General features: G+C 41.3%; 1 protein-coding gene across 4 annotated transcripts in view; it reads right to left on the bottom strand.

Moving 5' to 3' along the window:
• Positions 1 to 19145, bottom strand: part of dclk1a (doublecortin-like kinase 1a) — a 48880-nt gene that overhangs the window by 5803 nt on the left and 23932 nt on the right. For 2 of the 4 annotated variants that reach the window (XM_069146275.1, XM_069146276.1), the window contains exons 6-9: positions 10195 to 10289; positions 1879 to 1960; positions 835 to 1007; positions 107 to 226 (exon numbers count right to left, since the gene is read on the bottom strand). In XM_069146275.1, coding sequence (XP_069002376.1) covers positions 107 to 226; positions 835 to 1007; positions 1879 to 1960; positions 10195 to 10289 — 470 coding nt within the window. Of the gene's footprint in view, positions 1 to 106; positions 227 to 834; positions 1008 to 1878; positions 1961 to 9296; positions 10029 to 10194; positions 10290 to 11884; positions 12050 to 19145 lie in introns of those variants that run through there. The other 2 variants (XM_069146277.1, XM_069146278.1) reach the window with 2 other exon arrangements.

The following is a 19145-nucleotide window of genomic DNA, read 5'->3' as shown; positions in this document are numbered from 1 at the left end:
ATCTCAGTTTGGCAAGATGCCCCAGCCTGTCCCCGACCAAAGCAGATGGCTCACGAGCACATTAAGAATAAATATTTAGCTGCGGTATACAAACACGGCCACGCACCTTGACCAACTCCATGACCAGGTAAAGCTCGTTGTAAGTGTCCACCTCCTCGATGAGTAAGACGATATTTGGATGTTTGACCCTGCGAAGGATAGCAACCTCGTTCTGGATCATGTGCTCCTGGTAAAAAAATAACAATAATTATTTCATAGCCGAGTGAAACAAGTTGATTAAAGGAATAAAGAGTAAGTTAACATATGGATGAAAAGCTTCACTGTCCTCTCTGGTTGAACATGTCCGGTTTGTCACACCTCTGTCGGCGTGTTAAGTAATGTCAGACATGCGCTATATAATCGTATTCAAACTGTGATGTCATGGAGTACTGACACAAACAGTAGTACACTTCTACATCACTGCAGCAAGGTGCTAATTTAACCCACTGAGAAAACCCGATTTTCAGCCACACCAGCCTAAAAATATAGTGGAAGGGATCCATGTTATTTCAAATTCTATGATTTTTATATTTCTTTAATGTCTTGAGCTAATGAAACAGAATTCAATTACCAAAAACATGATTGCGTAGAGCTTTTTTTTATTTTTTATTTTTATTTTTTTTTAGTTCTATTCATATTGGAAAGGCATTCAAAGGGGTCTTGAAAATAGCCATTTTTGTACTTGAGCAGTGTTCAACGCAAGTAATCTTACATTTAAACCAAGAAACTTGAGAGGAGCCAACTTGCACAGTACACTTTTGCTCTGGGAGTTGCATATCGTGGACGTTTGTTTACCTTGCCTCTGCATTTGCCCTTGTTGATGATCTTCAGAGCGTACTCCCGTCCCGTGGAGTGCTCCACACATTCCCGGACAACTGCGAAGTTCCCATCACCTAACATCCGCCCCACCTTGTAGCGGTCTGATATGTAGGACGGCACAGCTGGAACCTCATCGACTTGAACCTCAGCTGCAGGGAAGAAAGTGAGAGATTTAGAGCAGCTTGAGGGCCTCAAGAATCTAAACTAGTTCAGTGATTTGCAACCTTTTCCCAGGCTGACAAGGATTCATTGTATTTACAGAGGAGGACATAGAGAGTCTCTCAAAGCGTAGGCTGTGGCAACTATTATGGCTAATTAATTGATACGGTATGTAGCTGAACATGAATATGGGATTAATACAAATATTTACATCTAAACAAACTGTAAAGTACTTGCAAAGTAAACAGATTAATCATCAGTTATAAATCATTTCAAACTAAGACTCTGATCCACTGAGGGCTCTCTTTACATCCCACGGTCGACACTGCGTCACACCGAGGCTCCGCAGAGTTCTCTGTAAATGTTAATCAAGCTGGCAAATGTAAAAGTACATGCAGAACCAACTGACAAATAAAAATGCAAATATATGCAATCAATGCTCGGTTAAATATTAATTCAGGAATTGATTTATAACATTTGAAAAGGTTGTCTGGACTCTCTCTAAGTGAAGATGAAAATGCCACATGATATTGGAGTGACTTGCCTCAAATTAAAACAGATTATTCAAGTTAATTCTTTACATCATTGACTCATTTCCATCATAATGTTTCCAATTCATAATTTGCTAGCCTTTTAAAAGGCATTGTTTATGTCGTCAGAGAGTGATGGAGAAAGACTCCGGAGGAGGGGAAGGGTGTGAGAAAAGGGAGGGGGGGGGGCTGAGAACAGGATGTACAAATCAGACGGAGACGGGAGACCGAGATGCATCAAAGGTCATGAACATGATTCAGACATGCATGATATTTGCAAGTACAAGGCCCCTGCCAACAGATGGGATAGTTCTTGTGACATTTTCCTCACCTTCAAGAACGAGTCCATCTCCATCTTCCACAGAGCTGGAAACTTTAGCGGAAGACAGAGAGGTGGAAGAACCCTCGGACCCCTACAAAACACGGGACAGAAAGAGGGCAGGACGGCAGGAGGAAAAGAGGGAGGCAGTTTAGTGTTACCCAAAATAGTTTGTAATCCACTTCACACCCAACAAAATGCAATCACGGTCCCTTCTGCTACCATCATTGTCAAAACTAATAAGGATGACCAAAAATATTCAAAGGGGCAACTCGTCTCATCCTCTGAACATCCTTACGTCTGTCTTTGTTTGCATGTGTGTCTGCTGTAATGTGCTGCCCTGTGTTGTGTGTATACTCCGCTCATGAAAAGAGCCAGAGCACATTTACTTAAGCTGCTGATCTGAATATAAACCTCTTTTTAGCAAACCCTCCTTGTGTGTGTGTGTGTGCGTGTGTGTGTGTGTGTGTGTGTGTGTGTGTGTGTGTGTGTGTGTGTGTGTGTGTCCACATTGGACAGACGACAGCATCCAAATTAGCTCCTCTCCATTCACTCCTAAACCTGAAGCGATTCATTTCTAGTTGCATCCTCCCTCCACTCCTCATAACTACCTTTAATAAAACATGAAATCACAGGTTTCGGTGAGTCTAATAAGGGGCAGATTAAAAAAAACTGCCCCTCATCCGGTTAGTGAGGAGGAGCGTCATTAAAGTGAAGGAGAGTGGCTGAGATGAGGTGTCTGCATCTATCTAAAGACAAAAACTCATTATGCCCTGCACCTTGTAACCTTCTGTCTGGTTGTCATGGAAGCAACAGGGATGGGGAGCGAGGATCTAGTCAGGACTGTAAATGAGAATCTACCCCTCTTGTATTTTGGTTCTTGTCTCCCCTCCTGTCCATCTCTCTGCGCTCCTCTTCTCCTAAATACGCTGCTGGCTTCAGATTCTTTTACATTTGGACAGTTTTATTGCGCATCATTTGTAAAGTGAAGCTCAGTATCTATCTTTTTTTTCTCCTTTTGGCTGAATCTCCTTCTCTCTGGCCTCACAGGTCTTTTTTTTTTTTCCCCCACAGGTGCAGCTGGAATACTCAGCCTGACCAGTGATGCAAGTGGACGCCATCGCAGTTCCTCTAAAATATAAGTGGAGCCCCCTGGCTGACGTGAATTATTAACAAAATGATCTGCGTTATGCGTGTCATCGATGAGCCAATCATCACGTGCGTCTGTCCTGAGACGTTCAACTCAAGGAGACGATCAGTGATTGCTTTTATATTAACGTTGGTGAGCAGATGACACAAGTTTCTTTTATCTCTCAGTTCAACGCAGGTGCAGCCAGACATACTTTTGATGCTCTCTCATGAATTCATAATGTGCAGTCTAATTCTTACATCCATCAGTCTGGCCCTTCTTTTTTTTTTTTTTATAGGAGATAAGCTCTAAAATGTGTTGCTGAACTAATGGATACTGGCCATCATTGTGATAATGATATGTGGTGATATGTGAAAGGAGGCAAAATTTGCCGATCAAAGTATTAAGCAGTACATTATTATGGTATATTAAAAGTACACAAAAAGGCTCTGAAAACTGTGTCGACTTAAATCACATATCGAGAGTGTTTTCCACAACAGTCAGACCATATCAGCATTTATTCATTTGCTTTATCGTAGTATGAAAGCAGGACGTTTGTACATCCTGGAGAGCTTTCTGTCATGACTGAGAGTGGAAAAAGTTATTTATTATAATGACTGAGATCTGAAAACTATTTACAGAACTGATCCTACCCCATATCTCTGCCCAAGTAGCTGTCAGCTCTTTTACTCATCTGTGCTGCTGTGACCCCAAAAACCACCTGGGTGAATGTAGCTGTGAGTCAGGTTGAATTTGGTTTATGTAATGTTGTTTTTTTTGTTTTGGGCACTCATCCCGGAACAAGAAAACCCACTTAATACCCATAAAGCCGATGACCCTTCCCGTGCTTTATCTCAAAAAACATTGTTATTCTGCTCTTATATTTTGCTCGCCCCGACTCATATATTTGCCTCCCCTGTGCCCTTATCGTGCATCCAGACCTGTCCTCTACTCGTTCGCTCATTCTGAACTCGCTCTTCCTGCCACAGAGGGAAACAAAATACTGTTGCTATGGAAACTGCTCACAGAGCAGGAGAACTGCAGCTTATGAGACTTCCAGTGTGGAGACAGAAAGCCTATATATGGCCATTTCCTGTCTGCGGGCTGGGAGGCGGGTTCAACCTTCTATGAAGATTGTGTCTTTTTTTTTTTTCCTGTGTGAAAAACTATGAGACAGATGGAGTGACAGACAGAGTGAGAAAGTGAGGGAAAGACAGACAGTGAGAGGTGTGTGTGTGTGTGTGTGTGTGTGTGTGTGTGTGTGTGTGTGTGTGTGTGTGTGTGTGTGTGTGTAGGGGGAGAAGAGACAGAAAGAAAGATGTATGGAGTCTGGTCTGGTTGATATTGATCATGAGATTTGGCAGGAGCTGTCTTTTGTTATTGTTAAACCATCCAGCTTTCTCCCCGTTGCACAATACGACATACACTATTCCTAGCTCTACGTCTGTACACTTTGGCTCTAGCTATGAGTCACAGCACTAAAAAATACACTGACAAACCTTTTTACATCATGGCTGGAGCGACTGCTCTTCAAACCTGGAAGGGCAACACTCAGCGACTGAATACTGGACAGCGCATAAATAGGATTTAAACAGGATGTCCGCCTTTGACCTTAAATGTGGAGCATCATCTTAAAAGTACACGTGCAGCTGCAGAAATAATGGTTCATCTCTGTAGTTGAAAAGGAAGTCGGTCAGCTGTAGAACGGAGCATTAAAAATGCACCACACATTTACATAACCAACTTAAGTGTAATGCTAGCTTTGTCCTCCATGCCCGTTTGAATCTGATTACGACACATCCTGAAGCCCTCTTTCTCTCCGTGCTCTTCAGCTGGGGGAGCCAAAACTCCTCTCCGGCTGTGTTTCTTGTCACTTTCACTGTCATGTCATATCCAGCAAAAAGCACGATTTATTATTATTATAGCGCGTGCTTCGGTGGAAAAATCTAATAAGATTTGATGGAAATGGGGAGCTCTGTTTGGTCCCATCTTCCTGTTCTGTCTCTTATAAGTACGCAAGGTATCAGGAGATGATATTTCTTGACTCCTTTTTGGTGTCTAGACAGATAGAAAACATAATCTACTTGACTGTCATCTGAAGGGATCAACAGTGTTTGGGGATTCTGTCTTTCTGCTCTGCCAGTTGGACGCAGTAAGGGTTTCTAATCACAATCCCTTAAGAGACCGCAATCCCAGAAAAATACAGAAATGTGATTAAATATTGCAGGGAAAGTTAAAAAAAAAAAAAAAAAAAAAAAAGGGGGAGGGAGACTTCGGCTTCCCCACCCCCAGAAAATAATTTTCAGAAGAGAAGCAATGGGACAACATGGGAGATAAACACACCTCTGGGACTGTGTTTGTGATGTAACAGCTGTTCTGCTCTGCATACTGGAGATACATTTAATAAAGAAGAACTAATGCATTTGTATATGGAGACAATCATCATCTTCACAGTTATCATAGTGATGATGAGGAACAGCAGTGAATCAGCAGAATTGAAATGAGGAGCATGACAATAAAGAACACAAAATGAAAATGAAATGACAATGAATTTAATGAGGATTTCAACAAATGGAAATTAATACATTTAGCAAAGAAAACACAAACAGAAACAAATGAACCAAGAAGAGCTGGCAGCCTTACATGACAAGAACACAATATGTCGATGATAGACCAAGTTATCAACATAGTTTGCCCGAGAAAATGTTCATGTTTAAATATCTTTTATGTTTGTAAATGGAAGTGCAAATGTGAGATTTTTTAGACGCAGTAAAGATCTGAATATGAAAGGGACTCATATCATTTAAAGTAATAAAATGTTCCAAAAACCACTTTTAAGATTTGAAATTGCAGCACTTCCATAGTTTTTTTTTTCTTTCATGTGGCGCAACCAGTCTTTTTGGCATTCATAGAAACAAAATTGGACGAGCCATCTAATGACATGAACACAACATGAAATAGGAAATATATTACAACCAACAAAAAAACAAATACAATCTTTAGTAACAATACACTTACATGGATGAATGAGACAACAATTAGAGGTTCATAATGCAAACTGTCTTCTTCAGTCAGTGCACACTCTCTCTCTCTCTCTCTCTCTCACTCACTCACTCATTCACTCACACACACACACACACACACACACACACACACACACACACACACACACACACACACACACAAATAACTTAATAATGAATCACCCAACACAAAATATGGACGATAAGAATGAGAGATGGAGCATGCAATTCAATGGATTATGGGCGTGAATGACTAAATTGGGAGAGAAGGATGAAGGTGACATACTACGGATGACAATTAGCGCTTTCCTTTCTCTCGTCCACTCACACAAACAGCTACCTGACTGTGTCACAGCTGCTGCTGCTGCTGCTGCCCGGACCTTCTGTTTGTCTCGCCCATGCATTGTCTGATTTTTTTTTTTTTTTTTATGATTTATTTGCCTGCTTATGTTTTTTCACACCTAATGGAGCGAAGAGACGGAGAAGAGCTGTGACCTCGCCAGCTCATTCAATTCACCTGTTCGCGTTTCGGAGCAGATATTGACAGAAAACTAAGTTCAAGGTGTGTGCCTGTGCGGGATATGTGCCTGTAGGGTTTAATATAAAATATTACAGCAAAAATGAATATGGAGATCTTGGGGTGCTATTGGTCAGGCGGGCGGCTCCGAAAGGACTAGAAGAAGTGCAAAGGGGAGGAGGAAGGGGATGGATGACTTTGTGAATGTAGATCACTCTTTCATGCGTCTGTTGGTAATTCATAAAAATGGTTCATAGTGTGCCCCAAATGTATAAAACACACAACACGTGCAAGTGCGCGTCTAGCTTTTGCCTACCGCAATGTGCGCAAATGCAGATTTCACGTTGAAAGGTGTGTTTTCTGAAGTACGCAGGAGCGTTTAAGTGATTCTGCGTGCAGAAGATGTGTGCACGTCTGTGTGCTTACATTTTTGCATGTGTGAAAAGGGGGAAGAAAAAGCCACGGTGGGATGTTATGTAGGTACGCTCTGCTCGGGGAAAATAGGTTGTGATGGTCTCAGCTGTGTGAGCAACCTACTTCAGTCAGCAGAGTGCCTCTCAGTGTTTAAATGCAGGGTTCAGTGAGGTGAACTGTTTAAATGCAACACCGATAGCGGTTCACTGAGACTGTGGCTGCTTAGGAAATGGACTTATTTGATTTAAACTACTTTTAGCAACTTTCAGTGCTTTATTGGCGGGAATTTCAAAAGATGACAAAATTCAGGTTCAAGGAAAAGGATTATTTCTGAGTCACGGTTCGGTTAGAATGTGAGGAATGTATTCACTTGCCTATCAAGCATACCAACAGAGGGGATCTCTATGTGTGTGTGTGTGTGTGTGTGTGTGTGTGTGTGTGTGTGTGTGTGTGTGTGTGTGTGTGTATGTGTATCCTACATTTATGATTATTGATCCATGTTTACACAGAGGTGACAAAGGAGGACAGAAAATGTGCCTCAGACTCGGTGCCTACTTCTAAAAGAAGCTTAGAATTCATTTACAAGGGAAATGATGGAATGTAATTTCTCCCTGTGAAGTTAACACCCTTTCATATGAGGAAGCGAGAGGAGGAAGGGTGTGGGTACGTGAGAATGGCTGGGAGATGGCGTGAGAAGAGAAATTAGAAACTGTCAGGGAGGGAAGGGACCAAGAAGGGAATCACTAACAGGGAACAAGGATAGAAAAAGTAAGACGTAGAGGGGAGAATTACATCGTAATATGGCTGAAGAGTGCGAAGCTGCAGAGTGGAGAACAAAGAGAATAGGCTGGGAGGCTTCCTTCCTTCCTTCTTTCCTTCCTTCCTTCCTTCCTTCCAGTCAAGCCATTGTAGGCTAAGTACAGAGTGTCAGCAAGTACAAAACCTGGAATAATCTCTCTTTGAGAAATACACACTCAACTTGTGTTACGTCAAACTAGAATTTAACTGCGTTATCGGTGAGGTCCAAATTGCACAAAGCCAATTTGCGAAGGCTAACGTCTCAACAAGAAAAGTGAACGGAGGCAAAAAGACAAGCAATTTGGAGAGGAAATTTTGTCTTCCCATTTCTCATAACATTGGACTGACCCTCGTTCACCTCTGCAACATCGTCTTTTTAGCATGTGTCTGAAATACTTTTCGAAGGAAAAAGCAGAGTGCTGCAATCGTCTACATTAAATGCCCCACGTGTATTCATTCAGAGAGAGGAGGACAGAAAGGAAGAGAGAGTTTATATATGTGTGCGCACGCCAACCCGCTCCCTTCGAACACTGTAATCTATGGTGACCCAGTTCCATTCTACAGACGAATGTGGAGCCTCTGTTGCACCCCGTTCTGTCCTCAGATGCTACAACCCAAATCTGATGCGCTCCTGTTGCTCTGGCTGACCTTCATATCACATCAATAAAACCATATCACTGATGGATTCAGAGGCCTGAGGGCCTCGGGGTAGCACAAGACTGAATCTAGAAAGCCCAGGAGATGAATTCTTTATGCCGTGCTGATTTTAGCGTTACAGTCACTCACTCGCACAGACACACAAATATTTATGTACAGAAATGATTCACAAACCATTCAATTCTCCTTGTCCTATTAAAAGGTATTGACTCCAATCACATTCTTGCCTTTTCTTCCCTAAAAAAAAAAAAAAAAAAAAAAAAAATCCCAAGTGCCTGCATAAATAAATAGCTGAATAACCACACAATAAATCACAGCTGCCTCGCTGCTGTCGGGCAGAAAAGTGGAACCCAAGTGCGGCGAGTTTCAGTCAGTACGCTTGAGGAAAAAAAACCACAAGTCACGTGCAAGCGGAGGCCCACGCAAATACACGGCAGATTCAAACACACGCTGCTGCGTCTGAACGTGCGAAGTCGAGGTGAACTGAGCGTGTGATCGTTTGTTTACGAGGGAGAAGGAACCAAATCAACAGCAGGCTTGGAGTTCCAGCAAATCAAAGGGAAGACGGAGTCGGATTAGGATGGAAGCTGATATTAAGAGCTCACCATCGTCACTGTCAAGGCCCGGATTAACAAATACTGTGATTTTAAGCACTCACGCACGCACACGCACACACGCACACACACACACACACACACGCACACGCACACCCTGAACATGAACTCAGGGTGTCTAATGTGAAATTCAAGGTTTTCCAGATAAGAGTTGCATGCTCCTGCTCTGCGTAGTAGTATTTCATCAATCGTAACTACGAGCTGTGCAGTGCACGTCATGCGGCTGCATCCAAGATCTTCTCTCTCCCGTTAGTTACAAAAAAAACAACACATCAGGATTCTTAGTTTAGCTCTTTTAACAGGTTTTTTTTTTTTTTTAATCCAGCCCAGAATACCTGACAAAAACCAAAATGGCTGACATAATCAAATGTGCTAGTATAAAATGTGTTTCTAAATCATTTACATGAGCAGACATGTACAAAGTGACCTGATAAAAAAAAAGAAAAAAAAAAAAAAAAAAAGAATTTTAAGTTAGCTGACAGCGTCTTTTTTTTTGTTGTCTGCTGAAAGACGCTAAAATGCAACACAACGCACTGCTTGGTGGGTAACAAGAGGATTCAAACAAATTTTTGCAAAATAAAAAGAGACTTGAAGATCGAAGCAGGCTGCTCACAAAACCAGTCAGTCAAACCTTTAGCTGGAGATATTGCACAAATTAGTGACTGACGGATCAAGTGATCTCTATGAGTCAGTGATAGCATCGTTCATTGTTGGGCTATCAAAGGCAGATAGAGTTCTCCGTGAGGAACAAAGAGCTAAGGGTCAGCATGTCTGGAAATGCAACAAAAAATATGAGCATTAAAAGGAGGAGTTGCTTTTGAAAACCACTAACACGGATCCTAACATTAGCCTGCCACTCTTGGATTCCCACAGCAGCACTGGGTGAGGTCAAAGGTCAACGCCCCACCCATTTCGGAGACACTAAAGATGTCATGATGTTGTGGTTTCTTCGTATTCTAGCGACTCTAAGATGTAGTCGGTCTATTCTCAGTCAGGGCTTTGTCCTTTTCCTAAGAACATAGAAGGAATATATTTTAGATTTTGTGATTTAATGCCACTAAATGCTACGGGGTGATTTTGTGTGTGTGTGTGTGTGTGTGTGTGTGTGTGTGTGTGTGTGTGTGTGTGTGTGTGTGTGTGTGTGTGTCTGTGTATGCCTGTGTGTTCTTGTCTTACCCGGCGTCGGCTGAGGCTGCCCGGGCTGGTCGGGGAGGGGCTGGGAGATTTTCCCGAATGAGGAGTGGACAGCTGACTGGCCGGCGTCCCGTTCACTGGAGGGGAGAAAACGAGCGAAAATGGAGCAGGTTGGACGAGAGGGAAGAAGCTGGTAGAGAAATATTGAAATAGATGATCCTTTAACTGTGACTGCATGTATTCCAGAACAGTTATATTAGTGTCTTGCAGCAGCCTACACTTCCGCCCTCAGCATCTATCCATTCACATGAATGAGGCAGAGGAGGAGGAGGAGGAGGACAAGAGGGAGCGAAAGGGAGAAAAAAAGAAAAAAAAGAACACTGAAATCCACACTACTCTTCACTTCAGCCAAAATACTGACAAATCCCGTTGCTCTGACTGCCCTTAGCCAGTTACCTAAACCTTAAAACATATGTGCACTGAATAATTACAGCGTGTTCCTAGGTTTGAGTGCATGGCTGGGAGTCAACACAGCACCAGTCTGTCCTCATTTTCAACCAGATCCCCCTTGTCAGTGCACTTGTGACCTGCAGCTCAGTCTACTTTCCCAGCTGCAGCACAGCACACACACAAAAAAAAAAACCCGGCGGCATCATCTCATTAAACAAGAACATTACATTAACCAACGTTGCACCCGATTACTGTGTGTGGTCAGGCAAAAGGAAAAAGAAAGAAAAGATTCGTTAAAAAAAAAAAAGAAAGCGTGACGGCATCGTCGTTAACCTGCAGCAAAACATAAGCCCCGATTTTCATCTCACTGGAAACATTGTTTCTTGGCAACAAGACACTGCAAGGAGAATACAAAAATTGTAACAACTGAGTGGTCCTCAACAGAAATTCAGCAAAATTGAGCCCAACTGGAGGTAGATGTCAAGACTACCTTCAGCATATTTATATATATATATATATATATATTTATTTTTTTTTTACAACAAAAAGGGTATAATTAAAAAAATTTAAAAAATTAAAAAGTCACAAGATTTGTTATTTTCTGCCACTTCCCAGCCCTCTTTTTGTGTAATATTTTCCATACTGCCATCTCTGAGCCTTTTTTTTTTTTTTTTTTTTTTTTTACATTAGCCTACAGTTTAAGGGATTGCTGCATGTAAACAATATTTTATTATATAGTCTCTATCTAGGCTACTTACGGTCTATTTTCTTGGCAAAGCAGATAAGTAAAACCCTCACTGTATATTCTCTGCTGAGATCAAAGAACTCTGAATTATTAAAGACAACAGCGATAAAGCACACACAAGACTGAAATAGCTCCAGCTGCACCACACAAGTGTTTTTATTTTCCAAATAGAAAAAAAAAAAACCCGATGAAATATGACATGAAACAAAAGTGCTATTGTTTAAGCCATTACTGAACATCTCCATTGATGAAATCCAGCATCTGCGTTACGCGCACAGACGGGCACTCCTCCCAGTTACGCAACGAGAAGCATTAACATTAAAAGACGTCCCTCAGTGACTCCTTACTACAAAAATCACAACATGACACTTCGCGAAGTCGGTAGGTATTCAAAGTCACACCCGTGGTGACCCGGTGAGTCGAAGCAACCCGCGTATATCCGCAGATAATCCGAGCAGGAGCATAAAGTTGACGCGGAAAACGACAACATAAAAGCCGGCGGAAAATGCCGTTTTGGAGGGGGGGGCGCTTTCCTACCTTCCACTTCCAGCATGACGAAAAACACAGTGATAGTCCTCAGTGGGTTGAAGAGGAGAAGAGGGAAAAAAACAGCAGCACCTTTAGCACCTTTGTTCGCTCTCCGTCCGAGTGTGATAGTAAAGTGTGGTGAATGGGAGACGGAGCAGCGCTGTACTACAAGGAGAGGCGGAGAGGCTGCTTGCGCAAACTCTGACGCGCACCGGGAAAGAGAGAGAGAGAGCGAGAGACAGAGAGAGCGAGAGAGAGAAATAATGAGAGAGAGAGAGAGAAAGAATGAGAGAGAAATAAAGCGAGATTGTATCTGTTGTTTATCTGTTATTTTACATGATAGTAATTTCTCTTTTTCGCATTTGTTATCCTCTGTCTCTTTGGACTGCGTTATAATGAAAGCACCGTCTTGTGGTGTGGTTTGTTGTTATTGATGTAACAGGGTTACACGTTTCAGATGATGGCATATATGTCATTATAATAGTGATGACATATATGTAAATATTATTGTAGAAATGATGAACGGTATTATCTTCTGTACCATCTTCTACATGGCAACATTGTTAACCTAACATCCGTGCCAATAAAGCAAATTCGATTTGAGACAGTGAGTGAGAATAATTAGTGATCATGAACTTGCCATTGAAACTGGTTGCCATAAAACACAGTTGCTAGAAAAAAAGAAAAAAAAGAGAGAGAGAATTGGAGTTCTTTGGTGAACAGGAGATGTCGAAACTAAAATTTAATTTCTGCTCAAAATAAAAAAAAACAATTTAAAGAAGACTTCTTTTTTCGCTACGGCAGCATTATAGGTACAGGAAAGCAATAAAACAACAGTAAAAAAAAAAATGCATTAATGCATGTCACAAAGCAAGGAATGTTTCAATGTAAGATTTTATTCTATTTTAAATATCTCCTTCTGTTTTCCATCTTTTTTTTTTATTTTATCATTGGAACATTTCTATTTTATTATTTATATAAGAATTTCTGCTTTGGCAACATGTTTAATCTAAAATATCATGTCAATAAAGCAAATTGAATCGATTTAAATTGAAAGAATTCAGATGAGAGAGAAGAGAGAAGGGTAAATACAGAAACATGTATAATGTTGATATTTTGGCAGTGGCCTCTCCTACGCCAACAAAATTAGGTTGATATGTGAATTTGAAGAGAAACTGCGAGGACAGATTAATGCCGATAGAAAGAATGACGAATATACAGTAGTACATTAAGTCATCCGAGGAGACTGGAGCGGTGAAGGGGCATCCTGTCCTACATGGATTCTGAGAGCTCTGTTGTCAGTTGTCCAAACATCCTCGAGAAAAAGAAATGCTGCAATTTCTGAACTGAAATTTTACCCGAGGCAACAGCTATAGTGCCAGCATGCACTGCAGTTCAGGGGTGCTCTTCTCTGGCCAAGCTAAGAGATCATGTTGAAGTATTTTTTTTAAAACCCACTTGAATGTTTAAGGCAGAAACATGTTCAATAATCTGAAACATCAGTGGTATATGTTTTTTTTTTTTTTTAAAAAAAAGATCAGTCAACAGGAGTGTGAAGCAGCTCTTGCTAGATTGATTATACCTGGGTCCTTCTGTCCATGTGTCAAACCTAAGCAAAATCTGAACCCGGATCCTGAATCCTCCCAGTGTGACGTCTACAGGACATAAATTGCTTTGTGTCAGTCAAGCGAATGTATGTAACGCATAATGGATTCCTTCTGGACTCGTCTTGCATTCACACTCGCCCATGAAGAGACCCGCTAAGGAGAGAGAGATATCAATCTGGCCAGAATGCAATGCAGCCACAAAAGATGGTGTGTTTCAGCTTCTCTCACACCTACTGTGTTAAGCACAGTAAGTGTTAGGTTGCAAAAACTTCACAAGGAAGATGTGCTCGCGATGAATATGGAAAAGTACCACATGTGTGTGCCTGTGTCCAGCTGCGTGATGTGCTGGTTGATCCATTGGCTATATACTGTGATAGAAAATTCAATTTAAAAGAAAGTCATAACATGGTTTTACTGTGAGCGTGGAATACATAGAGGAGATATGAAGCGAAAATTAGGCTACTAGCGGCCTGACAGCAGTTCTGATATTTTTTTGTTTAATGAAGCCTTTTACATACAGTTGAAATAGTGGTATGACTCAAGCAATTTCAGTGCCAGAGTAGAAAACAAGTGTCTTCAAACATGTGGGCAGATCTCTGAGACTGTACAAGGCACAGCAATGCCAGCAAGCACTCATACCTAACTCAAAGTCAAGCTGGTAAACTGATGAAAATGGCATTAGTTTTGCAGATATTTGATTATCGACTAAAGTATTGGGCTAGTTAACGCTGAGCTGTTGATGGCACTGTGAAAAGTTAAGTTAGAAATAAACTTTGGAAATGGGTACGACTGGTTTTGAAATTGGTCCAGTATTGAGCGAAAGTCCTTCAGCTAGCTGCTGTGAAAAGTGCGACAAGGTAATACTTTGGGGCAGTTACACCACATCTGAAGCTCCCGCCCACTCGCTGGAAGGTGTTCAGTGTTCTGTATGACAGTCCTGTGGCTGCAGTTCTTTTCCCCACTAAGCGGTCCGTCTGACATCCAACCTCTCAGTGACTTTATGGTGACTTTGGTCTCATGGTCCGGTGCAGATACTGCTCGCCATGTTGGTCGTTGGCGAGCCCTCACCCAATTCCATACGAGAGAGAGAGAGAGAGAGAGAGAGAGAGAGAGAGAGAGAGAGAGAGAGAGAGAGAGAGAGAGAGGATGGGGTCTTGGCTATGGTCTCGTTGTAGTTGTTGGCTATCAATGGCATCCAGACTGTCATCGTCGGCCATTGCTGGGGAAGCATTGTCACCGCGTGAGGGACCGTTGGTGTGCAGGGCTGCCACCACTGGAGCTGCTGTGTCACGGTCCTCAATGCGCTGGCAAGTACCAGCACTCTTCTGCTTTGCAGGGGCGTCTTGACAGGGCATCCGCATTAGTGTGAAGGTGAGCAGCCCGGTGGCGTATCTGGAGGTGATAGTCCTGTAGTGTCTCCAGAATCAGCATCTCAAAGTCTGAAGCCATAATTCTCTGTTGGAAAATGATAGATTACTCCCTCCAGGTTGGGATGAAGTTCCTGACCCAAGTGAAGGAGTTTAAGTAATTCGGGGGTGTTCATGAGCGAGAGTAGGATGGAGCGTAAGATTGGCAGGCAGACCCATACCGCATCATCAGTAAAGCGGGTGCTGTGCTGGACCATTTTAGTAAAGACAGAGATAAGCCGAAAAGCAAAGCTTTCAATTTACAAGTCACTTTCACCGATGGTCATGAACTTTGACCAAAAAAAATTAGATAGCGGATACAAGCAGCTGAAATGAGTTTGCTCTGCAGGGTGGCCGGGATCAGTCTCAGAGATAGGGTAAGGAGCTCTGACATCTGGAGGGAGCTCAGAGTAGAGCCACTGTGCCTTCACATTGATAGGAGCCGGTGAAGGTGGTTTGGGAATGTGATTAGGATGCTTCCTTGCTGGATTGGTGGTTTTCCAGCCACGTTCAACTGGCAGGAGACCTGGGGTAGACCCGGAACGCACAGCAGGAATTATACATCCAGCCTGGAAGGGGCTTGGGATCCCCCAGCAGGAGCTGGAAAACATTCCTGGGGAGAGGGAAGTCTGGGCTAACTTGCTCAACCTGCTCCCACTGTGACCCGACCCTGGATAAGCTGCAGATAGATGGATGGATGGATGGATGGATGGATGGATGGATGGAGTGCTGCAAGCTGTATGGATAAGACTTATTAAGGAGTCCTATTGACCAGTCACAACCTTACATCCTTTGTATTTCAAATTATTTTTCCATCATCACACCTTTATTCTAAGACCCAAACATCATCATTCACACACTGTAGAGTCAAAATAGAGCATGTATAAAAACAAACACATATGGTTCTTAATATAAACAGATGACATAATGAAGTTCATGCATGTTTTGTGAGGGTTGTCCAGATGTATTATGGGGAATTCAGCATGCGAAATCGGTACGTTTAGCAGAGAACTGTGTCTCCTGACAAGTTGTGGGACAATTTCTCCTCCACAATTGAACAAAAAGCGTGGAAAAGGGGCCTTTTTCTTTCAAGTGTTAATACACTGTTGTTTCATAAACACAAAGCTGCCTGGCGGCATGTGTCATTATGCTTTTAGTGCAAATATCAATACTGCCTCAGTCATGAATTTGTTTTCTTGTGTTTTTGGTTTGTTCTCTCGATGTTATGCTCCCTTTGCTTATCAGTTTTCAGAAAGTACATTTCATGCGTCGGTTTTTTTTTATAGAAGAAGAAAAGGCTGCACAAGTCATGCGATCGCACTTCAGAGAGTGCCGCAGCCAGCAGAAGATCCTCTGGAGCCTGCAGGGCAGCTGCCCTCACCATGAAGTCTTTCCAATCATGCAGAGTTACTCGTGACAGAAAGAGAAAGGTGAGACCCTGAAGTATCAGAGTGATGCTTTCTGACACCATCTGCACTCCTCTGTTAATTTTAGATAATGTGAGGCATCGGAGGAGAGCAGAGAGGCAGATGGCGAGATTGGGGGAGAAACTATGTACGAGTGCAAATTGTTTTCTCACATTATTTTGGGTCTGTGTGTATAGGCACTCAGCCGGGGTTGTGACATCATCTCAGAATGAAACTCAAGTGATGACAATGTCAGGCAGCAACCTGCCCACACACAACTGAGGAACTACAGCCAAATCAGACCTTCCACATTATGAGAGAATATCTTTCAACAAAAACTGAAATCATAAAACTCTGTATTTTATCAAAATTTGTATTCACTTTGATGCCGCTTGATTATATCAAATTATTGGATTTTTGTCTAATTATGATTCATCAGCAAGACAGACCTGCAGTATGATTCACCTGACAAATATACAATACGTATGTCTTAAAGCTTTGATGTTTTTCAATAACAATAAATAAGGAGAGTTCAGAATGAGAGGGGAAGCAGACTGAGCAGTTGTTTGTTATTATTGCATCTCTGAATTGATTCAGCATATTTCTCAGAAGGCTCGTGTTCTTGCAACAGACTTGACAAGACAATGTGTTTACCTAGTCTGATAAAAAGCAAAACACAAGACTCAAAAGTTTCACTCTCCTTTTCGCTCCATCATCTGACTACTTTTGAGTGTGATCCACAACTTATAATACAAATGTTTTTACTTTATCTACACCGTACCAAACACAATAAATGATTGTTATCGTGTTTGTTTCTGTCAGATATTACATGCTTTGCAAAATTTGAAGTTTTAAGTTCAATACCTTAACAATTGTCCTTTTTTAGATTGTTTCAAGACTATGCAACAATATCAAAGGTAGATTTCTGTGTTAAACACTATCAAATTATCATATAACATTTTGAAAAATTAGGTTAACTTAGATTAATTAGTTAAATTTTGATTAGTTAGAATGTAGGTGGGTAATGACCATAATTTGACGAGATGTGTGAAAAGCTGTTAAATGATCTGTACCTTTCAACTTATAATTGTCAAACGTTATCAATCAATTAAGAAGCAGATACTGTAACTATAAAGGAAAACACACTGCCTCTCCCAACCACTGGCATGAAGTATTTCATTAAATATCTGTTAATGAATTCATTGAGATCACTTTGAAAAGGTCTTTTTTTTTTTTACTTTGACATTTAAAGCTTCTTATTTGTTGACCTGTGTCAAACATGAAAATGTGTCAGGGTGGTGAATCATTTTTATTCTGTAAATATTTCAACTTTTCAATGATTTTTACAGTATAACACCTTCCGTTCGCACTCTTTGTGTTCGAGTGTGCAGCTGTCTCTCTGTCTGTCCCTCACACACACCTCTGCTCCTCAGTGGTGTCAAGGTCTCAGCTGCAAACACACACAATGAGGAGACAGACAAACAGAAGGACACCAGGTGGTGTTTGACAGCACGCGTGTTGTGTTACATCCTATTCTCGCTCGCCCTCTCTCTCTTCCACGGTCTCAGAGATAATTCACACTTCACATCTGCTCTGTGCAGCTCCTTTGGTTCAGCTTATTAAATGTGATGGAGAATTATTTTATGTCTGTGTTGGCTGAATGAAAAATTAACATGGGATTTTCAAGGCTGCTTTCAGAACACCTGAAGACCTCCAGCTAGGTTTGAAACTTGTAGAAGGTCATTATTGTGTTCTGACAGTTTGGAAAATAAATAATATGAATATACTGGAGCTGGTTTCGAAATGGCTAAATAGCCGACACCTACAGTCAAATTGATTTAGACATCAGGTGGAATTAAACAACCAGCGGATGCAAATATGAATATAATTATCTTAGAATTATCAGTCAAATGCTTATTCTGCACAGTTATTGGACTTAAAACCACATTCGATTTCTACATCAATACAACTCCCACAGTGAAGCAAACAGGATACACTGGTGGAGATTGGACATGAGCACCAGCACTTAAGGTGAATAGCACTGTTATGCAAGATATTAACTCTTGGTGTTCTTGTCAGCTCTGTTTAGACAGCTGGGGGACATATCACACTTCATAACACTAACTTCAGCCTTGATATTAGAAAAGCTGCAAACTCAAAGAGGACCCGGCGACACAAGATTAAACATCAGTTTTTCCAATAAAGCTGCTAACTGAGTGACAGCAGCTGACCGTCCTTCCTAGATTCACTTGTTCAATCAAAGCTGTCCACATGTCGAGGAATGTGCTGATGATGTAAGGTGGAATCACACCTCTCCTGTTTGTTTCTGTTATATTTATAAAGGGTTTAGTCGTTTTTAGAATTGAAAGGAAGAATTATTTTCACTAATGATACATCTGTTAATTTGTATTTAATTCACTGATTCAGGGTTTAGCCCATAAACATGCAGAATATATTAAAATACACATCAGCATTTCCAAAGGTGACATCTTTAAATTGTTTGTTTTGTCCGTAAAACAACACAAAAGCCTATAACAGATATACAACAGAATATTTGTATATTTGTTTGATAAATTATGAATCAATTATTCAAATTATTTTTTCATTTCAGTCAGAGTTTTATCTGATTCTGTGCAGAAACCTGCCTTAACAGCTCTGGCAAAAAAACACATTCGTTATTGTTTCTCAAATATTAAACTTCAATCCCAAAATCTTACGTCATAGTAAATGTTAAATGATTAAATTGCAAGTAAGTGTAAATGTGAGGCACGCACTACTTATTGTATCAAATGATGGTGATGGTACCACCTTAGCAAATGAACTCCCCACTAAGGCTTTTTTTTATATGCAT

Source organism: Embiotoca jacksoni, unplaced genomic scaffold (genome assembly GCF_022577435.1).
Source record: "Embiotoca jacksoni isolate LCO1_2020_lvr unplaced genomic scaffold, fEmbJac1.0.p SCAF_13, whole genome shotgun sequence".
NCBI classification, from domain to species: Eukaryota; Metazoa; Chordata; class Actinopteri; family Embiotocidae; genus Embiotoca; species Embiotoca jacksoni.
The sequence above is the reverse complement of the archived record's forward strand: the minus strand, read 5'-3'. Positions and strand labels throughout refer to the sequence as shown.